Source organism: Nematolebias whitei, chromosome 16 (genome assembly GCF_014905685.2).
Source record: "Nematolebias whitei isolate Nwh7 chromosome 16, NemWhi1, whole genome shotgun sequence".
In the NCBI taxonomy this organism is placed as follows: Eukaryota; Metazoa; Chordata; class Actinopteri; order Cyprinodontiformes; family Rivulidae; genus Nematolebias; species Nematolebias whitei.
Window position 1 is genome coordinate 17,744,947 of NC_056513.1, and position 14,901 is coordinate 17,759,847.

The 14,901-nt window shown below is 37.5% G+C and overlaps 2 protein-coding genes across 3 annotated transcripts in view; both read right to left on the reverse strand.

The window, feature by feature from the left end:
• gne (glucosamine (UDP-N-acetyl)-2-epimerase/N-acetylmannosamine kinase) overlaps positions 1-13,793 on the reverse strand; it is an 18,572-nt gene extending 4,779 nt beyond the window's left edge. Inside the window, exons 1-9 of one of the 2 annotated variants that reach the window (XM_037689749.1) lie at positions 13,671-13,793; positions 13,276-13,522; positions 12,921-13,128; positions 12,122-12,274; positions 10,947-11,159; positions 5,529-5,616; positions 4,818-5,028; positions 968-1,097; positions 655-876 (exon numbers count right to left, since the gene is read on the reverse strand). In XM_037689749.1, coding sequence (XP_037545677.1) covers positions 655-876; positions 968-1,097; positions 4,818-5,028; positions 5,529-5,616; positions 10,947-11,159; positions 12,122-12,274; positions 12,921-13,128; positions 13,276-13,522; positions 13,671-13,750 — 1,552 coding nt within the window. In that variant the 5' untranslated portion in view covers positions 13,751-13,793. The remainder of the gene's footprint in view (positions 1-654; positions 877-967; positions 1,098-4,817; positions 5,029-5,528; positions 5,617-10,946; positions 11,160-12,121; positions 12,275-12,920; positions 13,129-13,275; positions 13,523-13,670) is intronic. The other variant, XM_037689750.1, reaches the window with a different exon arrangement.
• Positions 1-14,901, reverse strand: part of tmod1 (tropomodulin 1) — a 307,955-nt gene that overhangs the window by 204,313 nt on the left and 88,741 nt on the right. The gene's annotated exons all lie outside the window — the stretch shown is intronic.

The window sequence follows — 14,901 nt, forward strand, 5'->3', positions numbered from 1 at the left end:
ATATATATATATATATATATATATATATATATATATATATATATATGACTGTCTGTTGTTGTCATTTGTGTTCTTTGTTTAAAACAAGTTTCTCTTGTAAGTGAGTCCTCGTGGCTCAATGAGAATAATCCGCATAATTAAAGATTGGATGAATTAATAAAAACAAACAAAAATTCTCTAAATACTATTTAAGCTACAATTACATATCAAGAATGTGTACAAGCAACAAAAACACAATGAAGCAAATTTTAAAATAAAATAAAATAGTTATCGCTGCATTCTGATGCGATGATCTGACATCACATGGCACTACAAAAGTAAACCTAATGCAAGTCCAATTACAGTTACATTTAATAATCGTGCCTTTTTTTAAAAACCAACTTTAAACTTTGTGATTAGTTTTGGCAGCTGGACAATAAATATTGACAAGTAGAGATTAATTACTGACAAGATTTTGTGACAAAATGTTTAATTTCTGATCACAACAAACAAATAGCAGCAAAAAGTTTACAGATTACTTACTGTGAAAAAGATTTAAAAAAAAAAATTCTGCAATTTGAATGTACCCATTTTTTGTGTGATATTGCTTTCTAGTTGTAACTAGAAAATACAAAAACAAAACAAAAAAATCTGATTTAATAAAAATGTCCTTACCTGTTCCCGTAATGACGGTAACAAAGTTTTCCACTCCTCTGCCATGACCAAACTTTCGTTCAGCCAACGCGGCGCAGTTTCCATCGTTGTCGACCCAGACAGGTAGGCCTAGAGCATCTGAGATGGGTGTCCTCAGGTCCACAGAGGACCACTCCTGGATCAGCTTCGTGGAGTGAAGGACAACACCTTCTTGTGGGTTTACACGCCCACCCGTGGAAATTCCTGAGAAGCAGATTGAAACATTTAAATGTAAAAACTGTGTCATCATCACAGCTAGTTTTCATTAAAGATGGAGTTTCATCTGTTTTCATACCAACACCAAGTATCCTACAGTTGAGGTGCACAGCATCCCGCACTGCATCTTTACACATTTTTAATATCAGTCGAATCCTGTCAGCATAAGCCTTTGGATTGGCTTCAGTGTATTTTTTGACTATGTTGCCCTGGACAGCAATAGAAAAATAGACAGAAAAAGAGAGATATTTTTAAAATAACCCAAAAGGTATTAAAAAAGAAGATATAAAAGCTGAGAAAATATACCACTAAAGGGATTAAAGCAAATAAAAGTACTGGTAATTTGATGTTTTTTGCTTAAGCAGCAACTCCCACCCCCATTTTTTTAATGTAAGATTTAGATGCAACGAGGAGTACACAGTTTACACGCCCTCAGTCAGAATATACAGTACAGTGTTCTCTAATGAGGCAGTCAAGTTGTACGGTAATAAGACTAATCTGCACCATCTGGATCAAGACAAATAGCTTTTTGAAGGAGCAGGGTAATTTCCAACTAATTTTATTTTATTGATTTGTATGTCCTTTTATTCTTGCTTATTAATTTTAGTGTTTAAAATTAGGGGTTGTCAGATATAATAAAAAAAAAATTATAACCCAGGTAAACCTTTGCAGAGTACAAAATCACTTCAAAAGTATAATTTTTCTTATTTGCCACTGACTTTTTTTTATTCTTAAAATGACTATTTCATTCAAAGGTATTATGCTTACGAGATTTCAGCTCATGCAGTCATTTAATATTTATTTTAATATTTGATCATTTATTGAATTACATTTTTATTATTATAAAGTTTATTAATTTTTTAAAACAAAAACAATTCAGAGTCAGAGTCAGAGTTTCTTTATTGTCATTCGCACCTCATGTGGTACATGTGGTGGAGCGAAATTATGTACACGGGGTCCCAGTTACATCCAACAATAAAATGTATAAGAAAAACAGTAATAACATCTAAGATATGAACTAAGAAAAACATCAACTAAATATACACTAAGCGCTCATAACATAAAACATTGAACATCACCACAAACATGAACATGAGTCTGTGAGCAGATGTGCACGCATGAACACAACATTGAAACAGATCAGCAGCAACATGAAACCGATCAGCAGCAACATGATATGGTTTTTCACAGTGATTATTCTAGTTAGAGATTCATGAGTCTAACAGCCTCAGGGTAGAAGCTGTTCCTCAGTCTAGTGGTTCTACACTTAATGCTCCTTAACCTCCTTCCTGAGGGGAGTGGGGCAAAAAGTGTGTGTGCTGGGTGAGTGGGGTCCTTCATGATGCAGGTGGCCCTCTTCCTGCATCTGGAGGTGTAGATGTCTGTGATGGTGGGGAGGCTGATTCCGACAGATTTCTGTGCAGCCTTCACCACTCTCTGCAAAGCTTTTCTTTCTGCAGCCTCCATGCCACACATTTATGCTCGAGCACAGGATGCTCTCCACTGCACACCTGTAGAAGGAGGTGAGGACTGAGCTTCCCAGACCAGCTCGCCTCAGCCGTCTGAGGAAGTAGAGTCTGATGATCTTTCTTGATCAGGCTGGTGGTGTTGTTGCTCCAGCTGAGGTTGTCATTCATGTGTACACCCAAGTACTTGTAGCTGGAGACCACTTCCACCGCAGATCCTCTTATGTTCAGGGGGGTGTAGATGTTTTTGTTCCTTCTGAAGTCCACAATCATCTCCTTTGTCTTCTTCACATTGATGTGAAGGTTATTCTCTTTACACCAGCTCTCCAGGTGTTCCACCTCTTGCCTGTAGCTGGACTCATCATTGTTTGTGATGCATCCCACCACCGCTGTATCATCTGCAAACTTTACAATGTGACAGCCTGGATGGGTAGCTGCACAATCATATGTGAGCAGAGTAAACAGGAGGGGGCTCAACACACATCCCTGAGGAGAGCCAGTGCTGAGGGTTATGGTGGAGGAGGAGAGGTTGTGGATCCTCACTAACTGTGGTCTGTTTGTTAAAAAGTCTAGTACCCAGTTGCAAATGGAGGGGCTTAGTCCTAGTGTGGATAGTTTGTCCATCAGGGTTTGGGGGATCATGGTGTTGAAGGCGGATGTGAAGTCCACAAAAAGCATACGGACGTAAGAGTTTTTCTGCTCCAGGTGGTTGAGCGCAGTGTGGACCACAGAGGAGATTGCATCCTCTGTTGATCGGTTCTCACAGTATGCATACATTCTATATGCAATAAGAAATACAATCACAAATAAAATGAAAGGCAGCAGAAAGAAGAAAAAAACAATCTTATAATATCTGCCCTTTTCCAAAAAAATAATTCAAACAATAATAATCTTCAAATAATAAAAACAAAATAACTCCTTCTCGAGCAACAAGTCATATAAATACACATTAAGCTTTTTCATATTTTTTTTAACAAACCAACTTTGATCATTCTCAAACATACACATTGATCCGGCATTTTTAACATCACTCTTCAGATTATTCCATAATTTAATTCCTTGGATTGAAGTAGACCGTCCCTTCAAACTAGTTCTAAATTTAGTTTTAACAAATATCTCTATCCCCTTAAGATTATAACAACTCTCTCTTTTAACAAAATTTAACTGGATATTTAAAGGTAATACATATATACATAACTGATAAAATACTATAATCTACCAAATCATGGGACTTCAACTTCAGTTGATAAAATAAAGTACTTGAAGGGTGACAAATGCTTTCTAGTAATAATTCTTACAGCTCTTTTCTGGAAAACAAAAATAGGATTTATAATTGTTTTGCACGCTTCCCCCAAACATCACTACAACAGATTAAGTGTGGAACAATGATTACGTTATACAACATATACAGAGCTTTATCATTTAAGAACTCCCTTACTTTGTACAGTACTGCAATAGATTTAGCCGTTTTTATTCTTACATAATTTATGTGATGTTTCCACGTCAGTTTGTATCACAGTATAGTTACCTCTCATTATGGTTTTCAAATACAAACAAGCTTCGAACATCCATACAGCCAAAACACCTACTGCTATGATACCATATAGAATTGAATCTCGCATTTATTTATGATGAACTACAAACGCATGAAACTGCCACTCTCACAGAGGGAACGTTGGGAGTTTTGGGGGAAACGATAAAGTTATAAACGGAGACACGCATCATTGCTATGATCTGGGGCATCTTTTAGTTATAGTGTTGTTTAACTCTAAGAAATAAAGACCCAGAAACTGCCCGTCTCACAAAGAGATTCAAACAGGCTGTGTGTGGTCCTGCAGCAGCACTCACTCTCTCAAGGACCAGGAGTTTGGTCACATGCTCAAGTTGAACACGCCTGTACGACAATGACAACGCTCCAATTGTGCGCTAAATGTAAAGCAACGCTGCACGATCGCACTAGGAATGCGTGTTGGGATCCCTCTCAGCTACCACAACACCAGATTTTATCTCAGTATTCGTAGGATTGAGTTAAGTGGTTTTAGTGTCTGCTAAGGTCAATCGTCTTTGAACTGAGTTAACTACAAATGTTACTGATTGTATACAAAAATATAAAAATTACTTTAATCAAAATCCAACAATCATTGCCTAAGTTTTATTAAAAGTGATGATTTGTTAGCATTTGTTGGAGATTACTTTGAGCTAATACGACATTAAAAGTCCAGCTCAATATCTGTAAAACTGACTGAGTTATAGCCATTTTTATATTTTTTAAAGTCAATCAGTTGTGGCAACTATCTAGAATCAGGCTGAATTCAAAAGTTGTAGATGTCCATCCATGTTCATGGGGGTATTTTGCAAACACAAAAAGACAAAAACACAAGCAAAGGCAATAGTAAAAATCACAAGAAACAGCGTAAAAATAAATATTCTGGTCAGAATATTTAATCGTTTATGTAAACCAACCTTCATGCAAATAATTGCCACACGGAGGTTGGTTCCTCCCAGATCAACAGATAGAGCACTTTGGGTCTCCAGGATATGATCGATGTCTTGAGAGATGGAGTCCTTCACAGGAGGGAAGCAGAAGGTCTTCTGCAGGGGCTCGTCCAGGTCAACAGTTCGCAGAAACTTCAGAATACGCGCCACCGCATTTCCATCGCCATAAATTTTAGAGCTGGTTAGAAACAAACAATAGTCATTCACAAAATTCTGTGTTTCAAAGCTCACAACACATAAGCAGATTTTTAAGTGTAGCACACAAACATGATCATGGTTAAGATATATGACAGTTGTATTGTGTAAGTTTCTCTGTCACCAATCTGGCCTCCTTCAATGTTATGCTCTTTCCTTGTGTATGATGCAAACACACATTTGCAAGTGATTATAGTGTGGGACTTTTAATGAGCATTCCAAATGAGACGGGCACCTTGAGAGCCATAAAATACTGTGCAAACTGCAAAATTACTTTAAGATTTACAGTTACTTAGTTTAAGAATTTATCAGATCATCAAGAAAATAATCCCAATTTTTACTCCGGCAAAGTTTTAAGATTTTGTTGTGGTCTGCCTCTTGAATGCTTCAATAAATCACAATCAGTAACTCACAATTATAATAAAAAATAAGTTAAAAGGGAATCTCAAAATGAAAAAGTGAAGAACAAAAGCTAGAACATACCAGGGATATCTCTTTCCGAACTGTAGCTCCAGTGCATGATAGATCTTATTGTGCGTGTCAGCATCTCTGACGTGCAACACATTCTCACCTGACAAACAGAAATGTTGCTGCAATTATTCAAAACATCTCAGGCAAAAATATACAAACAGTTGGACTGATGTAAGAAAATCTAACTTGGTGGTTAGATGGAATTTTGCTATTGAGGTGGGGCTGGGCAAATAAAAACAAAACTGAGACAACAATGCATGATCATTATAAACCGCAGGAATTTTCTGTGGAACCAGTGCCAGAGTCAACAACCTGTTTGAGTAGAAACCAGTGCTGCGTAAATGATTTTGTATCAAAATGAATGCTTCTTTTTGACAGGAAAGTACTGTTTGAGCTAACTGTATACCAGGGTACCTGCAGGTTTCCACAAGTCAAATTTAAGACTTTTTAAAACCTTTTTAATGCCACCTTGAATGAAATTTTAGACCCAAAATAAAAACAACTATAAACATAGGTTATGGTTGGGGGGTTTCCTGATGTATTGCAACCAAGCATATACAGTAGCATGTGTAGTTTTTGTCAGTTAATTGAACATAAAGTGATATTCAGAGCTGTATGTACAAGTGCAGTGTTTTGGTTGGAAACATCCAACAATAAAAGACATTTCTACTGAATACATTCATGGCATGAGGATCATGTCTTAATCTCCAGTTTTGCCTTTATACACAAAGACGTTGTCCAATGAACTGTCGACAGATTTGCACCAACGCATGATTTAGTCACAGAATAGCAAACGTTTGTATTTGCAGCAAGAAGAAAGTAGCCTCATTCACCTTGAGTCACCAACCCTGGTCCCTGAGGAACACCATCCTGCATGTTTCAGCCGTTTTCTCCTCCAACACGCCTGATTCAGTGAATTAATTATTTCCTTAAGTTCTGCAGAAGCCGATTAATCACCCATTCATTCAAATCAGGTGAGTTAAAACAGGGAAACAAGTAAAGCATGCAGGATGGGGTTCCTCAAGGACCAGGGTTGGGAACCACTGGCTTAAACCATAGACTGTATAAAAGAAAATGCAAGTTCAGAACACAGGGAAGAAGTCTGCGTGACTCAATGCAAAACTTTTGCCCGACAGAAAAGTCCAGTGAGATATATAAAACAAACAACAACAACAAGAGATTAAATAAGGATTAACATAGAAAAAAATTATTTTGACTGAAACATTTTTACACCTAGAGGTTACCTAAGCATTAACAGCCCCCCCCCCCCCCACACACACACACACACAAACCAATCCCACACATCCATGAGCTTACTCATGCATACAAGTCACTTGTTAAAAATCTTGGTGTTATTTTTGTTCAGACATGTCTTTAAACCCCAACATTAAAAACGTTACTACCGTAGAACCGCCTTCTTCCACCTGCGTAATATGACTAAAATTAGAAACACCTTATTTAAAAATGATGCAGAAAAACTGGTCCATGCATTTGTCACGTCTAGACTGGACTATTGCAATGGTTTATAATCTGTGTGTCCAAATACTTCTTTAAAACGTCTTCAGTTAATCCAAAATGCTGCTGCCAGAGTCTTGACTGGAGTTAGTGGGAGAGATCATATCTCTCCAGTTTTAGCTTCTCTCCATTGGCTCCCTGTCAAATCCAGAAGTGAATTCAAAATCTTACTTCTAACCTACAAAGCTCTCAACAACCTAGCTCCATCTTATATTTGAGATCTTATTGTTTCATATTTTCCTAACAGAGCACTCCGCTCTCAGACTGCAGGCTTACTTGTGGTCCCCTAGAGTTTCCAAAAGCAGAATGGGAGGAAGATCGTTCAGTTATCAGGCTCCTCTCTTGTGGAACCAACTTCCAGTTTCTGTCCATGAGGCTGACACATTGTCCAGTTTTAGACTGGGCTTAAGACCTTCTATTTTGATAAATCATAAATAGGGTTGGCTTGTTATGCTGCCTTAAGCTTAGATTACTGGAGGTTAGTTTTCATTTGACACTATTTCTATCTTAACATGTGATTCCTGACCTGCCATTGTGTATCTGTTCCTCTCAAACCCAGCCGGTCGAAGCAGATGTCCGCTTGTCTTGAGCCTGGTTCTGCTAAAGGTTTCTTCCTCATGAGGGAGTTTTTTCTTTCCACTGTCACCTTCATGCTTGCTCAAGATGAGAGTTCTGTGATGGAGTTAAATTCAAAGCAGTCTGCTCCTGAGATAAATAATGTTAAATTATTATTTTTATGTATGGATGTTTCTGTTCAGTGCCCTGAGATGACTTCTGTTGTGACTTGGCGCTATACAAATAAATTGAATTGAAAATTGAAATGAATTCCCAAAGATTTTCAGGAAAAAAGCATTACTGCATACTGTGTTATGACCTTAGTAAAAGTACACAGTTTTTTTTGTTTCGTTTTGTTTTTTTGAATGTCCAGAGGACCAGATTTAACTTTTTTAGATTTTTTCTACCTGGATTATTGAGCATGCATCAGGATACACAGTGTAATGTAATGTTCTCTAGTGAAGAACTGAAGTTATAAGAAGACTTTTAAACGTCACCATCAAGTCCAACAGCATTCTAAAGGAAGAGACAGGTTTACCGAGTCTGTCTCTGGACTCGTGTATCAGACAACACGACCTGCTCTGCTCTGATTGGGTAAAACTGTGACTCTGGTCCTGCTTATTTGTTGAAAGCAGCTTCAGTTTAATCCTTCTATCATCATTAGTTTGGATGGCTCTAAACATGTCCCCCCCCCATTTTTACAAATGACAGAAAATGTTAATCCCTCCTGTCCTGACCAATTTCAAGACATTTGAGTAACATATTTAAGACCAAATTGCAGGTTTTTTTTAATGAATTAAGAAATTTTAAGGCTTTAATTTTAGATACATGAATTAAAGATTTTTTTTAAGGATGCAGTGACACCCGGGAATACTTTGTAGTCTAAACGTTAACATCTGTTACTGTGAACTGTATACAGCACAGTGAGCCAACACCACCCCAGTCTTATTTTATTGATGTTCAGAGGCACGTAGGACATTTCTACAAACGCTGTTCAAATACCACACCTACATTTGAACTACCGTACTTTGTTTTAACAGAAAGTCACCGCCTAGCTAATTCTAGTAACAACCTAAAATGTTCTTGGAAATTAAATGCTTGATTCTCCCTCTGGTGTATCATATTAATCATCTATAGAGGGCCACAGTGCAGACAGAGACAGACTGTCTACACAAAATACAGTATTTATTTTGTTGTACCTGGAAACGGGCATCTAAATACAGTCAGTCCAGATAATGAACGTTTCATACCATACTGTTAATGGTAATTGTAGTGGACTAGGCCTACGTCGAAACCAAGTCTAAGGTCAAAACTCTTGACCTTTAGAACCTTGTGGGACAGGAACTGTCATTTCATGTATTTGAATACATAAATACAGGTTCACCCATCCTGAGACTTTCTTTCTTGAAGATTCAAGTGAAAAGAACACTCTCTTTTTATTATCATTACTATCTTACAAATGTTGATAATCAAAGTGTCTTAGTTCAAACCATTTTAGATGTTGCAGTGAACTAATCAATTTTATTAACTGAGTAATGATTTTTATTCTCATGCAGTTAGAACTCATGTTAAAAGCTGTTACAGAGTAATTATGCATTTTTCTGATTTCTGCTTTTGAATGAGCAAGTGTGTGCGTTTACAAGGTTACAGTCAAACGAAAAACAAGTTGTTATGTTAAAACTGTCATGTTTTAGAATCCTCTCAGACGTAAGTAGAGATGTTTTGCACCTGTTTCTTGAAACACGCCAAAACAAAACTCTCTCTGTCTGTGAGAACATTTCTGATCTGTCTCATAACAATTCTCGCTGCCTCTAACCTCTTACGTCACAAAACACACCCCGTCTGGTCGTTTCTGACCAATGAACAAATCCCAAAAAGTGAACCGGGAAAGAGTCTTTAAAATGTCAGTACTTCCTGGACTACTCAGAGAGTTGTCGGAGTTCTAAGAGTTCTGAGAGCGTAGAGTTCGGTGAGAGTCTACTCAAGTTCTGCTGAGTTCTGATGGAGTGCTGTTGGAGTTCCTGACATGACAACAAAGCTCTCCCGAGTTCCATGGGATTATAACATTTTCCACTGAGGTGAATATGTGTCGAACAGAGCCTCGCCATTACTTCGGACGAGTAACAGCATCCTACTGAGACGCTGAAAGGGTGCGTTAAACGGAATCTCACCTGAGACATCTCCAGGTAAAGGAGCCGATTTCATCACCTAAGTGTACTGTAAGGAAAAGCTGAAGAAAGCCGGAGAGTGTCGATTCTGGTGAACACTTAATTTCCCTCACATACCATCTTAACTCCCTCTAAACTTCTTTCCATCTTTAAACTTTTCTATCAAGTAGAAATTCTTCCAGATATTTAGAAATGTCTGTGTAAAATGCTCACCCACATTCATGTGGGCAAAAGATCATAGTTGTACAGTTTTCATAAATGTCTTTGGTGCAGCAACGGAAAAATCATGGCCGTATGATTTTTCCTGATTGATTGCTTTGTTGTTATTTTCATAATTTGCCAAATTAATGTACATGTTTGATGTTAAATTTGATTCTGTAAATAAATGACCGCATTCATTTTGATGGGTCAAATCTAAATGACGTCTCACGTTTGCATTTCCTTAAATTCAATGCACGTTTTATTCAGTCCAGAAAAATGAGGAACCCGCGTTAAATGATGAATATATCCCAGCATCTGTTCATCTACATAATAAAAATTATATAAATTGTTGAACAACAAATTGTTTTGAGCAAAATAATAGATGGCAGCTGGTAGTATTAATAAAATTAAAAAATGTTTTTAGACTAAGTGGCAGACAGTTTTTTATTAATTTGTTTATATAGTTGAAAGAGCCGATTGTGTGGTTAGTAACTACAAAGCAATTAATAATATTAAATGAATAGCAGAACAATGTGGACAGTGCTTGCTATTCCAAAGAGAATTCAATTTTACATCCACACTAATAACTTTTTGGTCATTATTCACTATAATCTCTCTGCCAGCCATTAACATCAGTGGAGTATTTTTGCTCTGGTCACCAAGTCATCATAAGTTATTAGTGGTTCTTGAGATATTTTGTTGGCGAGACAGACACGGACACACACACACACACACATCATCTTTTACGGAGGTGGGCAATAATTAAAACAGAAAAGTGTGCAATTTTAAATGATTTAGCTAATTTTATACGCACTGACAAGGTGACAGAATTTTATGATCAAGATTTATACATACAGAAAAGATTGTTTTAGCATTTAGTTCAGTCCTAAAGACTATTTTTGTTACAGCACTCTAAAATGTGCTTGGGTAAACTAAGAAACTGCCTTTATATTAAACAAAGAGGACATTCATAGCCTCAGATGAAACCTACCAGTTTCTCTGCCGGTTTGTCTGGTTCCCAGGTTAACGACAGGTGTGCCAAAAGCACCAGCCTCACGCACTCCACAGCTGCTGTTTCCAATCATGCAGCCAGCGTGACAAACGAGCTGGATGAACTGCTCAAAAGGAATGTGCTTTATTGCCCTGAAGTTTGGATGCTGCTCAATGCCCTTCTTTCTCATGACACGGACCATCTCTTTGCTCCCTGTAAAGAGAAGGTAGTCACCGGGAGCTAGAGGCAGCAACACATATGTTATTAAATATGCCTGAAGTCTCTGAACAATTCCAGAGGGTATTAAAATAGGTTTGATTATTAAAAAAATGTGTATAAAAAATAAAAAAAAACCAAAGACATAAAAGTAAAATCTAAAGAACAAGTTCAATGCAGTGATAAATTATTCACCCCTTTTGGTAATTTGTTTTTGTTTGTTTTGTTGCCCCACAACATAAAGGCAATTATTCTATAAAAATACTTCATAATTAAGCTAAATTAGGACAAATGTTTTTAAATAATTAAAAAAAACATACAACTTATGGTGTGTGCATATGTATAGAGCTTCTGCTTATTAACTCAATCATAACTTCACAAAACTTGACAAAAGCCACTTAATTTGTTAATGAGCTCCGAGCATTTTTTTCTAAACCTGTTACATGATTTACACTTGTTGTAACAGGCCACAGGATCAACACCTGCTCAACAGCTTTAAGTAGTAAGTCCTACTACCAAGCAAGAGACACCATGAAGACCAAGGAACTATCCACACAGGACAAAGAAAGTTGTGGAGAAGTACAGATCAGAGTTGGGATACAAAAATATTCTGAACATTCCACAAAGTACCAACAAATCTAATATTTGAAAATGGAAAGATTATGTCATCCCAAAAAAACCTGCTAAAAGAGAATCTTAGCCACCAAAACTTACGTAAGGAGAGCATTAATCAAAGAAAAATCCAGGAATCCAAAGAATCCTGGTGGACCTGGGCTGCTCTTCAGCATAATTGGGAATATCCAATTAAGTTTAGGTGTTGAATCCATGAACCATTTATTGCTTATTGATTTTAATCAAATAAAAAAAAACAATTAATCTTCAATTCTAGGCTGGTAAATAAGTAGACAGATTACAAAGATTGATGAATACTTTTGCAAGGCCATGGAAGTATCTCTAACCTGCATCAATGTTAGGAAATAGAATGAGTGTCTTCTTGTTGAAGGAGATTAGTGCATCCAACATTAGTCCATAGAGCTTTATGGAGTGCTGGATGTCTGTGGTGACAGGATGCTGCAACGCCACAATATAGTCATTGTTCTGTACAGTGTCACCTAGAAAAGGAACAGAAAACATCATACATGACCTACTGTCTTAAACAGATAGTAGTTAAAAGTAGTAATAAAAATGTTGTCCACCTGCCCACCAACCTACCTATATGCATACAATATCATACCATCCTAGCGATGCACAATATTGGATTTTTGGCCGATAGCCGATATGTTAAAACTTATTCGACTGATAACCGATAACAATACAGACTTTTTTCCTAGACCTACTTACAGAGACTATATAGCTTTCTCTGCTGTGGAATTAAAATGCTACATTATTCTGCATGGTCTTTGTTAGTTTGGCCTGCTACCAAATGCAGATGCCAAAAAGGGGGCTGAAAATGATGTAACACTTCAACTTGGATTATGTTTAATGTCAAACTGCAGAAAGAAAAGCTTTGTAGAGAGTTGTGAAGACTACACCAAAGTCTGTTGGAGTCAGCCTCCCCACTATCACAGACATTTACACCTCCAGATGCAGGAAGAGGGCCACCTGCATCATGAAGGACCTCACTCACCCAGCACACACACTTTTTGTCCCGCTCAGCCGATACCATGCCGATAATACTGCGCATCCGTATGCCATACCATCCATGCATGCATACATAATACGCACAAATCATATTTTACAGATATTTTTTGGGCATACCTATCCAGCTTCGGATGATATCCATGTAGTCCTCTCTGTGTTGACTTGACAGCAGCTTATCGTATGAGGGACAGCCGGCCAAGAGGATGCGAGAGTGGTCCTCACACATTGCAATGAGGTGCTGCTCGGCCATACGTGTGCAGCAGGCATGGTAATGGGCCAGTTTACTGATCGCATGGCGGATTGAATCATCAATTGTTCCGCTAACCTGTAAAGAGCACGAAATAAATGAGAAAAAAAAAAAGATTCTTGGTGTAACTTCACCATAAATACTCTGAAAATTCATAGAAAGCGTACAACGCATGCACGACACAACCTGAAACAAATGATTTACTCAACAAAGAAGCTTTCTGACCTCTCCTCCCTCCAAATGAAATATTCTGATATTCATCAGCGCTGCAGCGGTTGCCAGCGCAAGAGCATCAAAACGATCGCCATGTACCACCAAGATGTCAGGGTGCAGTCTCTGTAGGACATCAGGGAGTTTCACCAATGCCAGCCCAACGCTCTCCACCATAGCCGCTTCATCTTCTCCTCTAACAATGGTGTGGAGCTTGGAGCCAATGTCAAAATCATCCTGCTCAATCATGCGATAAGTGTTTCTAGAGAGCAGGAAATGGGATATAAACATCTAAATGTTGGGTTTTTTTTCAAGGTGCAGATGTTTATGTTAAAAACAAATGTAAACTATAGGAGCAAGTGCAAAGTTCAATGTTTTATGACTTTGCTGAGAAAGCCAGCTGATCTTACCCATAGTCATCAATGAGATGGGAACCAAGCACCACAACTTCCAGTTCAAACTCATCTGGATGAGATTTTAACCCAAACATGATGGGGGCTAACTTGGAGTAATCTGCTCTGTTGCACGTTGCCACACACACTCTCAGCTTCTTCTTACCCTTCACCAATAAAGTATAAAGATTTGTTATCACCATGTGAAAACATACAGAAACTTACATTAGAATGTGTATGCAAATAAATAATCATCCTCTATAAAATCTATACATGCTAAAGCTAATTTCTTAATATTACAAGTATAGCAAAATGCACAACAAAACAAAATGATTTGCAAATTTCATAAACCCATATTTCATTCACAATGGACAATAGTAAATCAAAATGTTTAAAACTATAAACTTCCATTTTAAGAAAAATAAATGGTAATTTTGTATTTTAGGGCAGCAACACATCTATAAAACGTGTAGTCAACTGCAGGCTGTACAAATAAGCAAGTTGAATAAGAAACAGCTGGAGGAGCATTTTGCAATTACATAATTATGTTAATTGGTAACAAACCAATGACAGGACTGGATATAAAAAAAGATTATAGAGAAGATGAACCTCTTTGAAGTACTGATGAGTAAAGGTTAATCAGTCTATAAAAAAATGTGTCCAAACATAGTGGAAAAATTCCAAAATTGGTGCACCAACATAACTGGTTTGTTCCACTTTGAAGTAAGCTGTTGGGGGAAGAATCAGTTTTGTGTTGTGTGTTTCTCTAACTAATGAAGCCTTCCGGATCGAAGGTGAAACGTTTCAGCACAAAAAAAAGAAACTGTCCAGATGACCTGACTGAAAAATGTTGAATCTGGAAAAATCTCTGTGCAAATCGCAGAGCCAAAGGTCAAAGTTAGATGTCCATACTTTTTGGGGACTTGAACAGCAATGCATTAAAAAGGTAAATGGACTGTACTTATATAACATCTTTCTATCTTATCAAGACAGTCAAAGCACTTTACACTACAATCTGTGCCCTCATTTACCCATTCATACAGCACTCTACTAGATCTATAGAAAGAATAATCAGTGCTTTTGCATGGAAAGAAAGCCTTGCAAATTTCAGCAAGAAAATGCTAAACGTACTGCATCCATTACAACAGTATGGGTTCACTGCAGAGGAGTCCTGGTGCTGAACTGACCTGCCTGCAGTCCAGACCTCTCACCAACAGCAAACATTTGATGCTTCATGAAACAAGTATCT